Source organism: Lepus europaeus, chromosome 5 (genome assembly GCF_033115175.1).
Source record: "Lepus europaeus isolate LE1 chromosome 5, mLepTim1.pri, whole genome shotgun sequence".
In the NCBI taxonomy this organism is placed as follows: Eukaryota; Metazoa; Chordata; class Mammalia; order Lagomorpha; family Leporidae; genus Lepus; species Lepus europaeus.
In genome coordinates, this window is record NC_084831.1 from 153,412,567 (window position 1) to 153,435,382 (window position 22,816).

At 42.3% G+C, this 22,816-nt stretch overlaps 1 protein-coding gene across 2 annotated transcripts in view; it reads right to left on the minus strand.

Annotated features, from left to right (window-relative positions):
* RASAL2 (RAS protein activator like 2) overlaps nucleotides 1–21,726 on the minus strand; it is a 401,898-nt gene extending 380,172 nt beyond the window's left edge. For both annotated transcript variants that reach the window (XM_062192966.1, XM_062192967.1), the window contains exon 1: nucleotides 21,525–21,726. In XM_062192966.1, coding sequence (XP_062048950.1) covers nucleotides 21,525–21,726 — 202 coding nt within the window. The remainder of the gene's footprint in view (nucleotides 1–21,524) is intronic.
* Between the last annotated feature and the right edge of the window lie 1,090 nt (nucleotides 21,727–22,816).

The following is a 22,816-nucleotide window of genomic DNA, read 5'->3' on the forward strand; positions in this document are numbered from 1 at the left end:
CTCTTCCGCCTTCAAAGATCTCCTAATTTAACCATCTTAAACAGGAGAGCAATATGTAAAACATGTTCAATCTTCTATCTCAGGAGATTGCAAATTCTAATGTGCAAACTGCCTAGGTGCTCGTTAAAATGAAATTCCTGGGCATAGCTCCCCGAAATTTTGACTGATGGTAGATGAGAGAAGGAAGGGCTCACAGGATCTGTATTTCCAACAAGTATTCCTGATAATTTCTGTGTAGACTGCCTGAAGGTCTCATTTTGAAAAACACCAGTCTACATGCTGAATTTGGTTCCCATGTGATACAGTGTTATCATGAATTCTAGCATTCTCTGTTCATAGACCACAACACACTTGGTATTAACGCTAGCCTTTGTCAACTCACCTAAGATCTAAAAGTAAATTTAAACACCATATACTTAAAATGATCAAATAAGGCTAAAGAAATGGAAAATAAATGTGACAGATTCATTTTCTGATGAAGAGCTACACTATAAAATGACAAATTCATTTTTTTGTTAACATTTCCCTCATGCAAAAATTAGTTACATGGCTACAATTTTACATACACACACACACACACACACACGGCCCTTAACTGGTTAAGGAAATTCTCTTTAATAAAGGTTTTTCATGCACCACAGACATATTTGTTTCTTACAATTACAACAGTCACTTCATTAATCAGTCTTTTTTTATCTTCTTCCTGGACACACATTAAAACAAGGTGCTAGGATGCAAACAGATAAATGACTTCTTGCTTCATTCTTCAGATCCATTCATTATTAACACATTTCTACTCCGGTCTGTCTTTACCCCTGAAGAGCTGAAAAAAGTATACTTAAGCAAATGGCCACATCAATTTCATCTTTTCCATTTTTGACTTAAGCATAAAGTAGACAGCAACATGTTCTTTTTGACGTAACATGCCTCAAAAAATACTCAAACTTTCCAACTCTGCCACTGGCTTTATAAAATAGAGGAACAATCCTACACTTGTCTTATTTTTTCTTATGCCAGACAAAAATCAGATTGCTGATAAAGCACACTGATGTTTTTCACACTTCACCTAACATTCCAAAGTGATTCTGTTGAACATTTCATGACTGTCAGGCTGGTGGTACATTCAGTCATTGATTATTTCAGCAGTAACAACAGGAGTCGGCTCCACGGATTCCATGCTCCTTTGAGAAGACTCAGGGTGCCCTTTGTCTTGAAGGTACAGAATACCATAAATAAAACCAAGGCAGGCCAACAATGACTTAGTCCTAGAGCCAGGCTTTGCTGTTAAAGAACATCCATCTCTAAAAGCTTCCATTGAAAGAGAAGAAAAACAGTACCAGGAAGACTACAAACAAAAATAAGGTTGATGTTATAGTAGAAAATGCTAAGGGAAGCAAACTGGAAAAGTAGGGAAGCATTTCTGTTTATTTGCTCTTGTTTTGTTTCAAGCTATATACAGACCAATATGAACAAAGCAGAGGGAGACCTAGGGTCTGGAGGGAAAGACTGCAATGACAATGAGAAAGCAGAACTGGTTGATTTCTATTACTAGAGAGCAGATCAAACACTGAGTTAGAGTCTAATTCTAAGCTAGTCACAAGGGATTTTAGCATAGGTTTCTTCATCTGTAACCTTATCTATTTCACAAAGTTGCTATGAGGAATATCAAGGAAAATACATATTATGCATGTCCAAGTACTACATAAACATGAATTTATAATCCTTTGTTGAATAAAATTAAAAGGAAACTGGGGGGTCGGTATTGTGGCGCAGCAAGAAAAGCCGCCACCTGCAGTGCCAGCATCCCATATAGGTGCCAGTTCGAGTCCTGGCTACTCCACTTCCAATCCAGCTCTCTGCTATGGCCTGGGAAAGCAGTAGAAGATGGCCCAACTTCTTGAGCCCCTGCACCTAGAAGAAGCTCCTGGCTTCTGGCTCCAGATCAGTGCAGTTCCAGCTGTTGTGGCCATCTGGGGAGTGAACCAGCAGATGGAAAACCTCTCTTTCTCTCTCCCGCTCCCTCTCGCTCTTTCTGAATCTCAAATAAACAAATAAATCTTTAGAAAAAAAAAAAAGAAAAAGCAACCCCCCCCAAAAAAAAAGGACACTGAAACAAGTGATAAAGAATTTATTCACACAGCACTGACAGTGATCTTAGAAAAAGACAATATTACACTGATGTTCATGAAAGCAGTTAAGCACAGATTTTGGAAACTACAGACCAGTCAGTCTGGAAGAAACCTGAAGATGTACCATGAAACCAATGATGTATGAAAACTCAGGGGAGGCAGGTTACTAGGATTCTGTACTGATGCACTACAGCAAGTTAAAAAAAACATGAAAGAATCATATTATCACATTATTTCTTACTCCACCCAGGCTGCTATAACAAAATACCTTAACCTGGGTAATTTATAAATAACAGAAATTTATTTCTCTCATTACTGCAGGTTGGAAAGTCTAAGATCAAAGTGCCAACAGATTCAACATCTGGAGAAGGCTGCTTCTCCACTTCTGGTACCTTCTGCTGCATCCTCACGTGGCTGAAGGAAGGAATGGCTCCCTGGCACGTCTTCTAAATGGTCACAAATCCCACACATGCAGGCTCTACCAACTGACTTGATCATAACATAAAATCCGACAGGACACTAACATTCAGATCATAACATATCCCAAATCCTACCTGTGCTTTATGAGAATTTACTATGTCTTTCTGTCAAGTCCTATTTTATATTTAAACATAAGTAAATCTAATTCAAACCGTAACTTTACTAATTATTTGGAAGACAAATTTAAGGTCTTTTTAACTAAAATATTAAAACATCACAAAATGCTCAAACAGAATGGTCAGAGTTGGAGTTCACCTTAGAAACTGAACCTGATTGAGAGGCTAACCCAAAAAGCTACTCAGATCAAATCATTTATATATATATATATATATATATATATACACACTATTTACATCAATCACTTTATTTCTTAAAAGCAGTTAACTCCATTACAGAAAGTAAAACTTGTTTTATACAAACACACACACACACACACACATATATAAAAATGATTTGGAAACACAAAATATAGTCTCATTCCAACATCTTAAAAAGTGTTCTTCAGGGATAGGCACAGAAGGATAAGCCATTGCTGGAAACACAAACATCCCAAATTAGAATACCTAGGATGGAGTCCCTCCCATCACTCTGCCTCTCAAATAAAAATAAATAATTTTTTTTAAAGTATCCTTCAATATGGGGCCGGCGCCATGGTGCAGCAGGTTAATCCTCTGCGTGCAGTGCCAGCATCCCATATGAGTGCCAGTTCTAGTCCTGGCTGCTCCTCTTCCAATCCAGCTCTCTGCTATGGCCTGGGAAAGCAGTGAAAGATGGCCCAAGTCCTTGGGCCCCTGCACCCACGTGGGGGACCTTGAAGAAGCTCCTGGTTCCTGGCTTTGGATTGGTGCAGCTCTGGCCATTGTGGCCATCTGGGGAGTGGACCAGTGGAAGGAAGACCTTTCTCTCTGTCTCTACCTCTCACTGTCTGTAACTCTACCTCTCAAATAAATAATAAAAATCTTCTTAATAAAAAGTATCCTTCAATATACAACATGTATTGATAAAATAAGAACAATACCTATCATACCTATTTACAGGGTTGCTATGGGAATAAAGGATTATATATAAACATATTTTGAAGTTATTAAACTGTATGTAAAAGTTAGGCATCATGTAAGTCTATTTTTAGCTCTTCAATTTCAGACTGATGAATTAAATCAAAATCCTAAATGTGGACCTTGTGTTTAAGACTCAGTTAAGAGTGCCTGAGTCAATTCTCAGCTCTAGCTCCGGATTCCAGGTTTCTCCCACTGGAGACCCCAGGAGGCAGGCAGCAGTGAGGGCTCAAGTAACTGGCTTCCTGTTACCCACATGGGAGACCAGAATTGAGTTCCCAACTAGTGGCTCCAGCCTCAGCCAGGTGTGCCAACTGCTGCAGGCATTTGGGGAATGAACCAGTGAGTGGAAGCTCTGTTCACCTGCCTGTCTCTATGTGTCTCTGAAACAAAAATAAATTTTTAAAAGTGTTAGGGGGTAGGCATTTGGCTAGTAGTTAAGATGCACACATCCCATATTTGAGTGCTTGTGCTGGTGTTCCAGCTCTACTCCCAACTCCAGCCACCTGCAAATGTGCACACTGGGAGGCAGCAGGTGATGGCTCAATTTCTTGAGTCCCTGCTGGAGTTCATGGCTGCTAGCCCAGCACCAACCAGCATTTAAGCTAGTAGCTAGCATTAAGGGCATTTAAGGAATAAACCAGCAGATGGGAGTACTTTCTGCCTCATCTGTCTGTCTCTCTGCCTCACAAATAAAATAAATACACAAATTTTAAAGTAACAATTTTTTAATCTAAACATCAACAACCTATTGCTAAGAACTGAACAGACAGCATTCATATTTAAGTAGTTCCTTTCTTAGAAAAAAACAGTAAAGTTTAATAATGGTTAAGAATCTAAATAATAAAATCATGAAAGACTTTCCTATAATTATATGACACTAGTGAATTCTTCTTATACATAGAAATCTCAGTGTGCATAAGCATTTCGCTTTACTGAAATGGTTATACTACCCAATGAAAACCTGACCTCCTGGGCAGGCGCTGTGGCTCAGTGGGTATAGCCACCGCCCACAGTGCCAGCAACCCATATATGGCACCAGTTTGAATCCCAGCTGCTCCACTTTTGATCCAGCTCTCTGCTATGGCCTTGAAAAGCAGAAGATGGCCCTTGTCCTTGGGCCCCTGCACTCACATGGGAGAAGAAGCTCCTGGCTCCTGGCTTCAGATCGGCACAACTCCGGCTGTTGTGGCCAACTAGGGAGTGAACCAGCAGATAGAAGACCTCTCTCTCTCTCTGTCTCTCTCTGTCTCTCTGTCTCTGTCTCTCCTTCTGGGTGTAACTCAGACTTTCAAATAAATAAACAAATCTTTAAAAAAAAAAAAAAAAAAAAGGCTACAGGGGAGCCAGCATTGTAGCATAGCAGGTAAAAGCGCTACCTGAATACCAGTATCCCATATGGGTGCCACTTCGAGACCTGGATGTTCCACTTCCAATCCAGCTCCCCACTAGTGCCTGGGAAGGCAATGGAGGATAACCCATGTGGGAGACCAGGATGAGGCTCCTAGCTTCAATCTAGCCTAGCCCTGACCGTTGTGACCATTTGGGGAATGAACCAGCAAATGGAAGATCTCTTTCTCTCTGTAACTCTGCCTTTCAAATAAATAAATAAATCTTGTTTAAAAAAAAAAAAAAATGACTACAGGGACCAGTGTTGTAACCTAGCAGGTACAACACATCTGGGTGCCGCCTGGTGTCTTAGCTGCTCCATTTCCAATCCAGTTCCCTGCTAATGTACCTGGAAAAGCGGCAAAGGATGACCCAAGTACTTGGGCCCTTACCACCTACACAGGAGACCCAGAGGCTCCTGGCTTTGGCCTGGCCCATCCCTGGCTGTTGAGGCCATTTGGAGAGTAAACCAGCAGATGGAAGATCCCTTTCTCTGTCTGTCTCTCCCCCTTTCTCTCTCTGTTGTCACTCTGACTTAAAAGTTAAGTAAATCTTAAAAAAAAAAAAAAAGGCATTAACTATTGATAAAAGCAACAGAAAAGATGAATCTCAAAATATATTGAAGAAGCCAGACCAGAAGTTAGTATACTCGTATATCATATATTTTCATTTATATAAAATTCTTGAAAGTCCAAAGTAGTCTATAAAGACAGGAAGTAGATTAGTGGGTATCTGCTGATGGAGTAGGGGTGGAGGTGAGGATTACAAAGCGATGCAAAAAACCTATTTTTTTTTAGGTTTATTAATTTATTTGAAAATCAGAGTTATACAGAGAGAGTTCTTCCATCTGCTGGATTGCTCTCAAAATTGCCGCAACAGCCAGAGCAAGGTGAGACTAAAGCCAGGAACTTCTTCCAGATCTCCCATGTGGGTGCAGGGGTCCAAGCACTTGGGGCATGTTCTGCTGCTTTCCTAGGCACATTAGCAGGGAGCTGGATCAGAAGTAGAATAGTCATGACGTGAACTGGCACCCATATGGGATGCCAGGGTCACAGGCAACAGCTTTACCCACTACACCACAATGCCAGCCCTGCAAAAAAACTTTTTAGATAAAAAACACATTTCACTTTCTTGACTGTGGTGATGATTTCATGGTTATTTATCTATTTCAAAACATATCAGATTATTTAAGTACTTGTAGTTGTTGTTTCAAATGTCTTCTTAAATCTGCTTTTTTAAGGAATGAATGCTCAACCATGCGAAGCAGTCCATAAAGCAGACTCATAGAATGATGATCGCTTTAAGTAGCACTCTGACCTCAGAATTAGCCCTTAAGGAATTCTAGTCTGGCTGAAAAGCCCAAGAGAGCATTTCAGGCATGGAAAGCCAAGACATTGTGACAAAAAATGTCCTACATGAAGGACCTCTGTGGGTGAGACCTTGGAGGAAAGAAGCAGTCATCAAAGGAGATACTTTTCTCTGAAGGGAGGAGAGAACTTCAACTTTGCTTACAGTCTTGTCCAAATACTGACAGAGTTTGTGTATTCAAAAGGCTTCCACAGTCTAGGTAGCTCATGTCAAGAGCCTCAGGTGGTCACTGACATCATACCTAAGAGTGTTAATTGTTAAATTAACAACAGGAGTCACTGTGCACTAACTTCCCATGCAGGACCTCTGTCCTCAAAGAGTTATATTACGAGAGTTAACAGTAAGACTTGTTCTCAAAATTGATTACATTTTAGTGTACTAAGTGCAGGATATTCTTATGTCTCATAAGTTTTAGTTATGCCTAAGTGTCCAACTCCATTGCTTGTTTTCTTAGGTGCTTCCTTAATTAATGATAAAACTTGTTATCAAGGACTTACTTTCTTTTAATGTATTAAGTGGAGAATACTTATGTCTCATAAGTTATAGTTATGTCTAAGTACTTGCAAAAGATGTATCATTCTTGGGTGCTTCTTTAAAGTTAAGTTTCTAAAAAAAAAAAAAGAAAGAAGTGAAATTAACCTCAAGATGCAATAACTTTGAATAGCCCTTGTCTCGGCTGTTGAGGAACAGGTTTTTGTTTTGTTTTTTGTGCAAATTGTTGAACTCTTTACTTAGTATAGAGTTGGTCTTCTATATATAGAGTTAATTGAAAGTGGATCTTCCCGGTTGCCCCTCTTCCAGGCCAGCTCTCTGCTGTGGCCAGGGAGTGCAGTGGAGGATGGCCCAAGTGCTTGGGCCCTGCACCCCATGGGAGACCAGGAGAAGCACCTGGCTCCTGGCTTCGGATCAGCGCGGTGCGCCGGCCGCAGCACACTGGCCACGGCGGCCATTGGAGAGTGAACCAACGGCAAAGGAAGACCTTTCTCTCTGTCTCTCTCTCTCACTTTCCACTCTGCCTGTCAGGAAAAAAAAAAAAAAGTGGATCTTAATGGAGAATGGGACTGGGAATAGGAGAGGGAGGAGGAGGTGGGTGGGTATGTGGTGGGAGTGCAGGTATGGTGGGAAATGGTGGGAAGATTCACTATATTCCTAAAGTTGTACTTACGAAATGCATGAAGTTTGTATTCCTTAAATAAAAGATTTCTTTGGGAAAAAAATTAAAAATAAATAGATAAAATCTGTTTTATAAAAGAAAAATGAATTTATGAGAATATAAGACTACAAAAATCACTTCTCATTGCTAAATTTTCCATACTTCAACAGAATCACAGATTTTGAATAAATGCAATCTATTATCAAGAAATCATATTAAATTTCTGGGGCATTGTGGCATAGCAGGTAAAACCCCCACTTGCAATCCTGGCAATCTATATGGGCACTGGTTCATATCCTGGCTGCTCCACTTTCAATCCAGCTCCCTACTCATGGCCTGGAAAAAGTAGCAAGGATGGTCCAGGTCCTTGGGCCCCTGGCAGCCATATGGGAGATCCAGAAGAAGCTCCTGAGCTCTGCCTCACCTAGCCTTGGCCATTGTAGCCATCTAGGGAGTGAACTAGTGGATGGAAGATATCTTTCTCTTTCTTTCCTACTCCTCTTTCCCTCTCTATATCTCTTTCAAATAAATAAATAAATCTTAAAAAAAAGGATGTTAATTTCAAAAGTGATTCAGAGTTAACTGCATATGAATCATGCTTTTAAGCCTCTGAGTTCCTGAATTGCAAACCTTGGGATATAAATTATAAATGATAAAGCATATGCACATACATAAGTATAGCCTAGTTCAAGAGAAACTAATATGAAAATGAACCAATAATATGTACAAAGTTTTTACCAGAGGTGATGAAAACTTTTGGGGTTTAGATGGTGGTGATAATATTGTAGATGTTTTTACTGGCACTAAATTGTACACTAATTAAAGTTTAAAATGAAATTTTGCTATGCATGTTTTACCACAATAAAAAATACTTTAAAAAATTATTGGTTAGTCTGTCTAGTGCCCTCACATGTATTCCTACAGTTCATTGATGAAAAATTCAGTATCCATTTTTAAGTATATGGCTCTGGGAGATAGAAGCTAGGACAGGACATAATGCTAAATTCTAAGACAGCTTAGAAAAGCATAAAAATGCTACTTTAAACAGCTTCTGATACATTTTAACACAAGTACATTTAAATGGAAACAGTAGCTATGAACTCAGATAACAGAGATAGGATAATCTTTCAAAAGAAAACTACTGGATTGGGACTCAGATAGTGATTATCTCACTTTATCCAGGCTCTTTATCAGGAATCATTAGCTTTTTCACTATTAATTATTTCCCCTATAAAATGGAGAAATTATTTACTATGTTTCATAAGTGTACTGAAAGAAAAATACAACACAGGGTATTTTGAGATTGTAGTGGAAAAAAGCAACTTTATAAAAACATAAGTTTTTATATAATATACTAAAAGGTAAATGGAATGGTATTACTGGTTATGTAAAGGAAAAGTTATTATTGCTAACCAGAGGCTTTCCTGAATTTTATAAATACACATAAAATTGTACACAGTTAAGCCAAAGCAGAGTATGGTGAGGGGAAAGCTGGAATTGTGGAAGAGCTACACTTCAGAACAACCTAGAATACACAAATAGACTGTAGCCCAGCAAGGGCATATTTTATGCTGTCAGTCACTGCCCTGGAAATAGTGCTAATTCTATCCTTTTTGAACATATGTTATATAAAATGTGACAATGAAAAATTTCTGTTAGAAGAACTAAAAAATAAGACTGTCACCTTCTCAGTATATCGTTAAGCCCAAGACTGCTACAAATTAATTCCTAATAATGACGTGATCTACATTGATTTCATGTTTCCATGAATTAAATTAATAAAATATTTAAGGATTACCACTGAATTTTGCTGAGTTCAAAAAGAAAATTTGTCTAGTAATTTCACACACTTCAAAAACAAATATAAATATTTTGCTCTAACTTCCCATTATATCATATCCTTCATGTCTTCATTATTTATTTACATATTAAGATATTTATACATTATATCCTGCCCAAATTTAACTCAATCTAAACCTCCAGAGTAGTAACTGGATATGGAATATTTTTTTCATTTCATTCCAAAATTGCTCTATATCATTGCTGAAAGTTAAACTATTTAATTCTTTTCTAAGTTTGCTCCCTCTTATAAATATGCCACCAATTTATGTGCTTCTTGGAGCACCTAAAGCATTCCATGTCTGTGTCAGGTCACCTCAGTTGCCCCAGTCAGGATCTGACCTTTAACAGACCAACTGCTTTGGCTCTGCACTCCTGCCCTTCCCTCATTCAGTTGGAGATGTGCCATTAATCAAAAGAGAAGCCCTGGAAAAACGATTCTGAAGACAGTCTTAAAAGCATTAGAACTCCGGGGGCATCTAGCAGGTGCTAAGTAATGTCTAAGGAACTCCATGAAATTTATGTCAAAAGGTTTCAATATGTTGAAAATAGCAAGATGGCAGTAGGACTTAAACTTATGAGCTATATTTCATATACTAACGACAGAAACTGCTTTCTAGGAAAACTGCACCAATTTGGCACTAAGTCTCAGGCCTTCAAAAACATTTTACTCTCTTCTAGGAGTTCAACATAAGGAAACAGGTGTGTGTGGCACAGGGGATCAAGTCCTGCCTAGGATGCCAGCATCCCATATCACGGTGCCCAAGATGAGTTCTGCCTCCTCCGCTACTGATCCAGCTCCCTGTGCTTGTGAGGCAGCAGATGATGGCTCAAGGACTTAGGTCCTGTCACCCACATGGCAGTCTCAGATTGAGTTCCTGGCTCCTGACTTTAGCCTGGTACAGGCCTGGAAAATGAAAAGTTCATTCTCTCTCTCTATCATTCTCACTCTCTCAATCTCTCCCTCACCTCCCATAGTCTCCCTCCCTTCTCCCTCTCTCTGTTTACTCTGCCTTTCAAATATTTTTTAGAAAGTTTAATTCAAGGGCCAGCGCCGTGGATAGTAGGTTAAGTCTCCTCCTGCAATGCCAGCATCCCATATGGGCACCAGTTTGAGTCTTGGCTTCTCTACTACCCATCCAGCTCCCTGCTAACAGCCTGGGAAAGCAGTGGAAGATAGCCTAAGTGCTTGGGGTCCCTGCATTCCTATGGGAGACCAGAAGAAGCTCCTGGCTCCTGGCTTTGGATGGGCCCAGCTGGAGCTGTCTGAGGCCATTTGGGGAATGAACCAGTGGATGGAAGACCTCTCTCTGTCAGTAACTCTGTCCCTCAAATAAATAAATAAATTTTTTAAAAAAAGGCTCAGTTCATATTTTTTGTTTTGTTTTTCTTTTTGAAGATTTATTTTATTTATCTGAAAGAGTTACAGAGAGAAGTCTTCCATCTGCTGGTTCACTCCCCAGATGGCCGCAACAGCCAGAGCTGTGCCAATCCAAGCCAGGAGCCAGGAGCCTCCTCCGGGTCTCCCATGCAGGTACAGGGGCCCAAGGACTTGGGCCATCTTCTACTGCTTTCCCAGGCCACAGTAGAGAGCTGGATCGGAAGAGAAGCAACCAGGACTAGAACCAGTGCCCATATGGGATGCCGGTGCTTCAGGGCAGGGCTTTAACCCGCTGTGAAACAACGCTGGTCCCCAAGAGGTGCAACCGGTAAGGGACGCAATTTCCCTTGACCCAGCAATTCTAGTTGTAAGCATTTTCCTTACAGATATACAGCTTGAGCACCCCTAACCCAAAATCTAAAATTCTCCCAAATCCAAAGCTTCAAAATTTTGGATTTTCATGTTAGAAAAGCACAACTGATACATAAAGTAAACTGAAAGTAGATCATTGTAAAAAATTAAGAGAAGGAATAAAAGAGGAAGGAGAACAAAGGGTGGGACCGTGGGTGGGAGGGAGTGTAGGATGGGAACTATCACCATGTTCCTAAATCTGTATACATGAAATTTGTATGCCTTAAATAAAATTTAAAAAACAATAAAGTATAGGGGCTGGCGCTGTGGCATAGCAGGTAAAGCTGTCACCTGCAGTGCCGGCATCCCATAAGGTTCAAGTCCTGGCTGCTCCACTTCTGATCCAGCTCTTTGCTATGGCCTGGAAAAGCACTAGAGGATGACCCAAGTACTTGGGCCCCTGCACCCGCTTTGGGGACCCGGAAGAAGCTCCAGGCTCCTGGCTTTGGATCAGCCTAGCTCCGGCAGTGGCAGCCATTTGGGGAGAAAACCAGTGGATGGAAGACTTCTCTCTTTCTCTCTCTCTCTCTCTGTAACTGTGCCTTTCAAATAAATAATCTTAATAATAATAATAAAGTATGCAAACACTCAAGTCCAAAAAACTCTAAAATCTGAAACACTTCCTATTCCAGGCATTTTGGATAAGAGACAATCTATAACCGTATACAAGCAAATGGTTTACATTCAATGTTATTCACTGCAGTACCATTTGTAATAGTAAAACTTACAAACTGATTAAATGAACTATGGTTCATCCAGGCATTAGGCAGCCATAAAAAGAGTAAGGAATCTCTTTATGAAATGACAGGAAAATAAATTGGAGTTACATTGATAAATAGGGGTGGAGAGAGAGGGAGGAATGACTCCAGCTACAGATCAGATCAATTCTCATAACGAGTTACTATATGTGTAAAACTGTAGAAAATGCCTATGAACAGTAAAAACCTATGATAATATCAATTCAAGTATAACACAATTAACAATTAGCCTGACTGCCAGAACTCCCAACCATCTTCCTTTGTAGGCTTGGTCCAGCCATTTCATTAACCTCACAAAAACAGGTCCTGCATTTTTCTAAACTAAATTGCTTGGATCCCACTCATGGCAGAGTGTTTTATACACTTATCTATCTAATTATACATTTGCATCTATACACATGTAATAGGTATAGAAGGAAACATAAGAATTTCAAAAAATTACTGACTTTGTTGGTGGAAGGGACAATAATTGCCTGCCAGATGGCAAATGGAATGGGGATTAGACGGACAGGCAGGGAGGAGGGGAGAGAGAGATCTCATGGACTATCCTTTTATACTTTCTGATTTTTTCCAAACTATCTATGCTTTAAGATAAATTTTTAAATTATAATTATATAAATTAATAAAAAGAAATTTAAAATATTTTTAAAGTGTAATAGTTTTAATAACATGAGAAAATATAATGTTAAGATAAAAAAGCGGGATATAAAATACATACAGGAACAGGCATTTTGTACAGCGGTTAGGAAACCACTTAGGGTATCTACACACCATATGGCAGTGCTCTACTACCCATCTCATTCCTGCCAATGCACACCCTGGGAGAGGGCAAAGGTGATGCCTCAAGGACCTGGGTCTCTGCCACACACGTGGGAGACCCTGACTGAATTCCCTCCTGACACTAGCCTGGCCCAACTCCAGCCATAAGAGGAATTTAGAAAGCAAATCACTAGACGGAAGATCTCTGTCTTATCTATCTCCCTCTGTCTCTTCGCCTTTCAAATACATAAGAAATACAAATTTAAAAAAATAAAATACTGGACCAGCATTGTGGCCTAGTGGGTTAAACTGTAGCCTGCAATGCCCATATCCATATGGGTGCCAATTTTTTCCTGGCTGTTCCACTTCTTATCCAGCTTCCTGATAATGTGCCTAGAAAAGTAGAGGAAGATGGCTCAAGTACTTGGGCTCCTGTATCCATGTGGGTAACCTAGATGAAGCTTCTGGCTTTGGCTTGGTCCAGTCCTGGTCATTGCAGCCATTTAAGGAGTGAACCAGCAGGTGGACGATCTCTCTGTCTCTGTCTCACTCTCTCTTTGTAACTCTGCCTTTCAAATAAACAAATAAATCTCTTTTTAAAAAAACAAAATGCATGTAGCATGACACCAAATATGTATAAAAATAGTATAGACAGGAATAAAATATAATGAAATAGTAAAAGAACAGTTATTTCTGGAAGAGGGATTACAAGCAGTTTTAATTTTCTTTAGACTTTGATAAAATTAAAATTTCTCACTTTAAGCACAGATTACATTCATATCAGAAAAAGGGTTTAATTTTTTACGATAAGATTCAGAGAGGTTAGAAATGAAAGGGGAAGGTAGAAAGTTATTAGGTATTCTAAGGGTGCTAAGCATCACACACAAAACATTGAAATCACTTCCAATCACAGTATAAAAAATTTATGGAGAAAGAACTGAGAGACAAAAAATATCTGTCATCTGGTCTACCTCCTAAGGATCACTACGAGATTATTGCCATCCTCCTAGTCTGTGAATGTTTTGTCTGTTTTTGTTTTCTGTTACCTAGGTAATGGTACTTCCAGTATTTCCCTAAAAGACTGTGAAACTAACAATCTGGTATTTCTCACTGTCGACTTTTCCTGACCTTCAGCTTTGAAAGGTCATCTCCCTAAGGGAAAGCAGTAAGATCTACAGGCTAAATCAAGAAACTAAGGAATCTGAGGTTAAGAGTTCCAATCCTGACAAACTGAAATTTGTCTCCAATTTTGGGAATAAGCTACACTTCCTGAGCTATTTTCTTTAATGGTGAAACCTAAAGGATTGTTTTTAAAAATATTTAGGACTACTGACAAGGTTTATTTTTTATTTTTCACACAATTCTAAATTTTGTTTTCCTGTCTTTTGTTAAGTATTTTTCTCTCTGAATCTATATTCCCCCCATCAGTACTTGAAAGTACTACCAATTCCTCAGACTCAGGGATGGGGGTAACGGGTCAGTTTGGAAAGCCTACCTAAGGTGACACAAAGTAAAAAGAATTTGAGCCATGTTGAAGACTTCCCCAAAGGGGGAAGAAAATTTAAACTGGACCTTTGCAAAGTAGATGAAGACAACCAATTAGGGTTACTACACTCAGTCTGCTCATATCTAACACCGGCTATAGCCAGCCATAATAAAGATGGTAAGTTCGGTATCATAGTCTAGCCAGTGATGCCTTGTTATTCCTTCAAGGGTTCTGGTTTTATTTCTTGTGTTTACCTCATACTAACAGCACTGTGCTGGGCCTCAGGACTTCCATCTGCTGGTCATGCACCTCCATTGATGGCTACCTTCTTACAAGGAAATGAACTAGATTAGATTGACAAAGGGTTCACTACCTGCTGGCACCTGACAGCCTTCGACAGCCTTCGGGAAGAAAGATGTTTTGACAAACATCAGAGAGCGATCATCCCTCTGCCAAGACAGTGGGAAGCCATTTCAGCAGTGCCTTCAGCAGGCTGCAGACTCCTCCTCTGGCTAACAAGACCAAACACCTCTCTAGCTACTCTAAAGTTTTTCCAGTGGGGAGGGACAAGCGAGCAAACAGCTGAATTTTTTCTGGATTAACTCATTCATTAGTTGAATGCCTTTTTGTGGTTCACCTACCTAAAAGGTGATCAAATCACTTTGTGCTGTTGAAGAGAGCAACTGTGAAGAACAATTACATAAACACTCTGCTCCCCTCATTCTTCTTTCTAATGAAACAAAGCATCAGAAACCACCTTCCTGCCATGACTTCCTTAGTCATCTCAATAAAGCCTACTTTCTTTTTCATGTGAATACCTTTTCTCTTCCTTAGCAAATCACAGAAATGTTCTTCCTAAGACACCACAGTACATCATTTTTTAAAAGTGTGCACTGGGTGCCGGTATTGTGTTGCAGGGAGTTAAGCCACCACTAATGCCATGGCCATCCATAAAGGAGTGCCCTTCAAGTCCTGGCAGCTCCGTTTCTGATCCAGCCTCCTGCTAACAAACATGTGAAAGTAGTGGAAGACGGCCTAAGAGCCAGGGCCCCTGACATCCATGTGGGAGACCTGAAAGAGTTCCAGGTTCTTGGTTTCAGCCTGGCCCCCAGATCTGACTGTTGTGGCCAGTTGGAGAATGAACCACCAGATAAAAGACCTTTCTCTCTCTCTCTCTCTCTCTCTCTCTCTCTCTCTCTGTGTGTGTGTGTGTGTGTGTGTCTTCCTTCTCTCTCTGTTGCTCTGCCTTTCAAATAAGTAAATCTTTAAGAAACAAAAAATGAAATGTGTACACCATGTTTTATTATCTGAAAAAGCTCAAGGCAATCCTTAAACTATTCTTTCCTTATAAACGAAGAGCAGCATTCTAGAACTTTGTATTATTTGTTAGAAAATTTGTACAGATCCTCAATCCCGTATCAGCAATAACCAAATCAAAAGAAAAGTGAAAACTGAAGTTTTTTCTTAACTTCTCTGACAATAAAATTTGACCTGCACTGACATTTGCTATTTATATAGTCTTTATGCCAATTAGCATGAATATACATTTATTTAATTGCAAAAACATTATCATGACAGATTCCTGGCTGTTGCTACAGACTCCACTAGGGAAGTTCTGTAACTGTATATATACAACATATTCATTTTCTAAAATCAAAACATTTTAAATTTTGGCCGGCGCCGTGGCTCAACAGGCTAATCCTCCGCCTTGCGGCGCCGGCACACCGGGTTCTAGTCCCGGTCGGGGCACCGATCCTGTCCCGGTTGCCCCTCTTCCAGGCCAGCTCTCTGCTGTGGCCAGGGAGTGCAGTGGAGGATGGCCCAAGTGTTTGGGCTCTGCACCCCATGGGAGACCAGGATAAGCACCTGGCTCCTGCCATCGGAACAGCGCGGTGCGCCGGCCGCAGCGCGCTACCGCGGCGGCCATTGGAGGGTGAACCAACGGCAAAAGGAAGACCTTTCTCTCTGTCTCTCTCTCGCTGTCCACTCTGCCTGTCAAAAAAAAAAAAAAAAAAAAAAAAAAAAAAAAAAAAAAAACATTTTAAATTTTGAAACACTTTAATCCAGTTGGTTTTGGAAAAAAGATTATGGACATATAATTCTAATCTTCAAAAATATTGTCATTGTTTGAAAGTACAATAGCAAGAAATCAACAGATAAAGGGTAACAAATACTAAGAGGTTATCCAAAAAAATGTTATCCATCATCTCAGAACATTAATAGGACAATTTAAATAGGATGTACACATTTTCTCTCAAAGGAGAAAAAAGGTTTAAAATACACAGTAAGTTCCTAGGCATGCTAGGAAGTTCTGGCTTCAGTGAAGAACTCTCTACTCTTAATGTGTCTAAAACAGATTTGGAGATCATGGGAATGTAATGTGCCAACATTCAAAACCTATGCCACCTCCTAAGTATTAAGCTTAAGATTCCAAGAATTTCTAAAATATTACCACACATTTGTAAAGGTTCAACAAACAGCATGTGAGGGAATTACAACACTTAGGTAACAGGAATACGTTTGGGGATGTATTTGATAGACATTCACTGATTTTCCTTTAGCAATCAACTAACTAGAATACACAAAATTTTTGGTCTCGGTTGAATTTCATTCATCCACACATTATTACAAAACGGGGCACATATTTAAGAGGTGTAGGGATGAATAATTCACTAAGAGTATCCAAAGTTAATTATATTAAGGACATTCTGTGTAAGGCCAGTGCATTAGTCATTTTTAATTCAAACAGAATCAAAATGAAACAACTTCCTGAACTTGTTATTGGTTGCAACAGTTTACCGCATATAGAGACATATGCTCTAGAAATGCAGTAAAATCTCATCTCATCCTCTTAATTCATAATGCAGAAGATACAACACAACTAGATAAGACTTCTGACCCACCAGCCCATCATACTCAGTTCATGAGACATTCTTACAAAATTCCCATTGTCACATTTCTGGAATTATATGGCACTTGAGGAAGTATGGTTAATTCCCTTTTTTCTTCTTTTTTTGCTGAAACAGTACTAGCCACTAGAAATTTTCCATCAAGTCCCTGTGTCATCAATAAACAATGAGAAGTATACTAGCTTACTAAAAACAAGGTTGCTACCATTTTATTAACTGAATAGTTTAGAGAAATCCTGCTAATACTACCTAAATCAAAAAGTGCAAGTTCTTACTAGATCTCTTCTTGGGCTCCCTGTAGCTGCCCTCTAACCCTCCAAGGGCTTCTCTGTGCACGCACTTGCAGACCTGTTGGGCTTCTGAGTGCAGAGCTCCACTGCAGGCAGTTTCAGAGAACTGATATCTTGAATTGCTCCCAAAGAGTGTCCTACAGTCACCATCCATTCATGGTAAAGCAGTTAATTTTAATGTTCTCATTGTTTACCAGAAAGAACAGACATTGAGGCTGGCTTTGCCGCTCCCGTTTCCTTTTGCTCGGCTGAGCTTTTTCAGCCAATTGACTGCTTTGAGGCTATAAATATCTGAAAAATGTTCTGCATTTGATGCTCTTGGATTCTGTATCCATATTTAGCTGTTTGTGGCATGCCTTTGTTTAAGCAACTCCATCACCCATACAATCAGTCAGGTGGAGACCTAGCTGGTGAGAGGACGATGACTGACTGTGAGCCATGCACCTATCTGCTAGACACAGTGACAAGGAAAGGGGTAGCCAAGACAGGACTCTAAAGAGAAACAAGACAGACTCCCTGATGTCAAAATTCGTACAGTCTTGACAGGGCCCGGCCACAACTTATTATGCTACTGGAATGAAACAAATGAAACATCTTACAACTCAAAGAAAATGAAGGGTAGGACAGCATAAATATTTTCTCTTAGCTCTGTCTCAGAGACATGCATTTGTTTGTGGTCTAAATATAGATCTACCTATTAAAAAGCTTTTACCATATTCCAAAAACTTTTCCAAATCAAGGCAATACACGGCTCCAGGTATATATGTAATCAACCAGAGCCAAACTTGTCAACTGCAAGCTCAAAACTTCACTTGGTCTTCAAATTATGTGAGGCCAACAAATAAAAATTGTTTATTGAAGTCTGCATTACAGATATGGGGGGGGGGGTACTTTTGCTGTTGTTTGTTTGCATTGTGATTTCAAACAAAAAGTATACTGCAGAGACTGTAGTCGGTAGCCAGCTGTACTTCATACAGCTCTTCCTTATACCCTGTCTTTAAAATCCACATGGCTATTTTAGGTGAGGTATCAAAACTGAATGAGCTAGACCTGAGCACCCTCTCAATCCCCACCTTCCTATCTTGTGAAAACATTCCAGGCAGATGTACATCTGCCCTGAACATTCCTTCTTCCCAAACTCAGTTCCCTGACCTTTTGGTCAAAGTTCTCCCCAGAACCCCCTGACAATCATGATTTAAATGCATTCAGTTAAGGGCTTGTCTGACGTCTGGACCCGAGAGTCAAGATGGAATTTGTAGGCCACTGGAGGTGAAACAGTGGGGCATGCCCAAGAATCAAACAACTTTAAAGCTAAATTGGACCACAGATACCAATTACTCCAAATTCCACATTATGCAGAAGCCTAGAGCCAGTGAGTTAAAAATACTCACCCAAAGTTAGCCAACTAAGTTGCAGCAAAGCCAGACTGAAAACTGGTTCTCCAGTTGTACACACTAGACTGGGTTCTCAGTTTCTGGATTTCTCTAAAACACATTAGTCCATATTCATCAACATGCCTTTAAATTGTGTAGATGGTCCAAGATAATAAAAAAACTAGAACATACTAGCATTGTCTAAACTGATTGCCTACTTGCTACTATTTTTATTTCAAAGATTTTCAGAGTCAGAACAGTCATCTTAAAAACAAGGGGAGACCATAGCCAAGGGTCATTCAGATAGTTTTTGGAATATTTGCATCAACAAAATAGTATCCAGGATGAACTATCTTGGAGGAAGGAAAGTAAGAGTACTAAACAGAGTAAATAAAACACAACTTCACATTAATCAATAGGGCAGACAAAAAAAGTTTGTGTGCAGTGGAAATTCTCCAATTTGGCACAGAAACGCACAGTATGTATGTGCATACCAACTACTACAGGCTCCATTTTCAATGCAAAAGCCTAGAAGCAGTGAGTTAAAAGTGCTAACCCAAAGATAGACACAGTGAAAACCTAGCTTCTAGGGTCAAGCATCTGACCTAGCAGTTAAGACATCCGCAGTCCACACTGGAATATCTGAGTTCGATTCCCAGCTCCCAAACTCCATTCTTGATTCCAGCTCTCTGCTAATGTGAACTCGGGGAGGCAGCTGTGATGGCTCAAGGAGTTGGGTTCCACCATCCACGTGGGAGACCTGGATTGAGTTCCCTGGCTTTGGCCAGAGCCACTGCAGATATTTGGTGGGGAACCAGTAGGTGGTTGCTCTGTCTGTCACTCTGCCTCCCAAATGAAAAAGGAAAAGAGAACATCAGTTTTCAACCCTAAACTCTATACTCTAGACTGAGTCCCCAATTTCTAAATTTCTTTAAAACATGTCAGATATACACAGGCATGTACATATAGAAGTGTATGTGTGTGTGTTCTAGAACAAACTAGAGAAACAATATATATAGAAATAGGTTACATGCAAAGAATAACAGTTAATATGAGGGTTATAAAGCCCAGAGTTTTAGACACTAATTGTCATACATACTTATTCTTTTAGTAACATGGCCCTATCTCTAATGTCATAAAAAAACAGAATACACACACAAAGACGTAAGGGTAGAAAGGAAGACAGAATGAGAAAATGCTGTTACCACAACATATTCTAATTCATACTCATTTTCAGATTCTCATCAGGCTATGTCATAAGCGATCAGCTAAATAGGATTAGCAGGCAGATAGAAAATCAGGCACCAAAGTTTTTAATCTCCTCTGCTGAGAACAAACTGGGTGACCTTGTGTCTTCTCTCACTCTTGTGCTTTAATTCTTCCAGTGAAAAAGAGTAACATCAAGAAACACTCAGACACGAAGCATGTACAAAAGTGGTACATAACAGAAATTCTTAAGAACTGGTTATAAGAAGAAACGGATATTTTTAAGACTGAATGAGCCATTAGAGATTATCTAACTCATTTTACAGATGAGGAATCAGAGGTCACAAAAAAAAAAAAAAAAAGTGACCTAACCTGCCCCAAATTACACAGCGACTTAGCGACAAAACTGAGGCACGGACTCAGATCTCTGAACTCCTAGCTCTAGGATCTTTCTGACAGTGACAGACATGAAGTCTTGCAACCAATTGAACTATCCAAAAAGACAACTTGGCAGGCTTGTCACTCTGGAACAGTAACCATATGCCCTGTTGGGGAGGATGAAAGCAAACAGTATAATGTACTTGATCACCACAGCCTTAGATGCACACGACTGCAGAACAGTATCTCAGTACTGTATCGGATCCCAGGTACTCGAAATTTCCCATTTTCTACCCAACCACAGTACTAATGCCTTTTGTGGTCATGTGAGGTAAAGGATAAACATCTTGCATTTCAAACTTTTGGAAAGCCATAGCTCAGCCCTGAATGCCAGACTATAAATCCTTGGGCTATGAGTTTTCAAACCATCATGGTTTTAATGCTGCCACAAGGCTCACCCTAATAGAGTCTCATTCAGCCTTAATTAAAGAGGTGGTTACTAGGAATGCAGAGAGGGAAAGTTTTAGTGTGTTCATCACTTTTAACCTGCTGAGTAGCAACCCAGGCACTCCACATGAGAACCAGAAACAATAGTGTAATCTGCACCGATCTCCATGCCCTGGAATAACTGATCGCCTCTGGAGTGTGAGGTTCAAAAGGTTACAGATAAGTCAGTTCCCAGCCAATCACGCGTTTGGCTTTTGTCTTAATTTCATTCATTAGCCTTTCCTCTAAGTTCTGATGGTGCTGTGCGCTCTTTTCTTTTTTTTTTTTTTTTTTTTTTTGGGGGGGGGGGGTTCTTGGTTTCCAGCCTTGCCCCACTCGACCACAGAAAGAGCTGCAACCCCATCCCCTGGTTTCATGGCGTGTTCCGTCATCCCTTCTAGAGGATCGATCGGCCGTTCCCTTGAAAGACTCGGCTAAGGATTATGTCTGCATAGTCCAACTCCACCTTAAACTTCCTGCAGGGTTCCCAAGAAGTCCAAAGACCACAGTGAGTCACATCGCTAACCCCCGGTGCTCGTGTGGAGAAACTTGTCAGAAACGCACGCCCGGAACAAAAAGGGGTATGGGAAACGGACCCGGGACCGACGGGGACTGGGAATGAATGTAATCCCAGCCCAGGCAAAAGCAAGCAGACACCGGCCTGCGGTCCTTACCGTACACCCGAACCCAGCTCTGCTGCTGGCACACGGACTCCAGCAGGATGCGATCCAGCATGCCACCAGCCACAGCCCCGCTGACCGGGACCGCCGCGTCCAGCTCCTCCGGGGGCAGCGGCGAGTCGGACTCCAGCGCCGGGAACATCTCCGGCCAGGACAGCGCCTCGGCGGCCCCGCCGGCGGCCGGGGAGAGCTCCATGGTGCCCGGGCGGGACGAGGCGGCGGCGGCGGGGCGGGCGCGAGGCTCCGCGCCCTGCCTGCGGGGAAGCGACGGAGGGCGCGCGGCAGGGGCGAGGGCCCGAGCGGCTCAGCTCCCTCCCCGCCGCCCGCTGCCCGCGCGCCGGGCGCTGCCGCCCACCTGCCGCCGGCGAGCGGGCCCCGGGCCGGCGGGCGGCTCCAGCGTGGCCGCGCGCCTCAGGCGTGGGGGTCCCTGCCGCGCCGGTCACAGCCCCGCCGGCCGCTCGCGCGGGGACGACCGGGCAGGGCAGGGCGCGGGGGCGTCGCCGCCAGGGGCCGCCCCCTCAGACCGCCGCCTCAGGGGCTCCGAGCGCGCGCTCCCCTCAGCCCGCGACGGGGCCGGCGGCGGTCGGGCGCCGGTGCGCAGCCCCCAGCTCCGGAAGGAGCCGGCCCGCCGCCCCCCGGCTCTCAGGCCACGGCTCCGGCTCTGCCTCAGAGCTCCGCGGCGGACCCCACTAGCCCGGCAGCCGCGGCGGCGGCGGCGGCGGCGGCGGGCGGCATCCCAGGGTGATAGGCCGGAGCAATCGAGGCCCGAGAGCCGGCCGCGTGTGCAGCCGAGTAACCCCGCGGAGGGAGGCTCTGCCCCCACAGACAGGAGAAGTCGGGCGCCGAGTCACTCGTCCGGCCGGGCCCGCCCACTTTCCCAGGCCGGCTCCCGCGCCGCCCGGCGCTGCGCGGCCCGGGGAGGCGGGGAAGCCGAGGGGTGCGGGAAATTTGAAAAGAAAGCAGGGGCGCTTCCCCTTCCTCTCCCTGCTGTCCTGTTTAGCTGGAGTAGGGAGGCCGCTTGGCTTGACCGCGCCCTGGGGGAGACTGCGTGCGTCCCCGAAAGCGGTGCGGGGCGGGGCCGGGCGGGGCGGTGTGGGGCGGTGCGGTGCGGGAGCTGTGCGGGGCGGGGCGGGGCCGTGCGGGGTGGTGTGGTGCGGGGCCGTGCGGGGCGGTGTGGGGCGGGGCAGTGCGGGGCCGTGCGGGGTCGTGCGGTGCGGAGCGGTGCGGGGCGGAGCCGGGCGGGGCGGGGCCGGGCAGGGCAGTGTGGTGCGGTGCGGTGCGGGAGC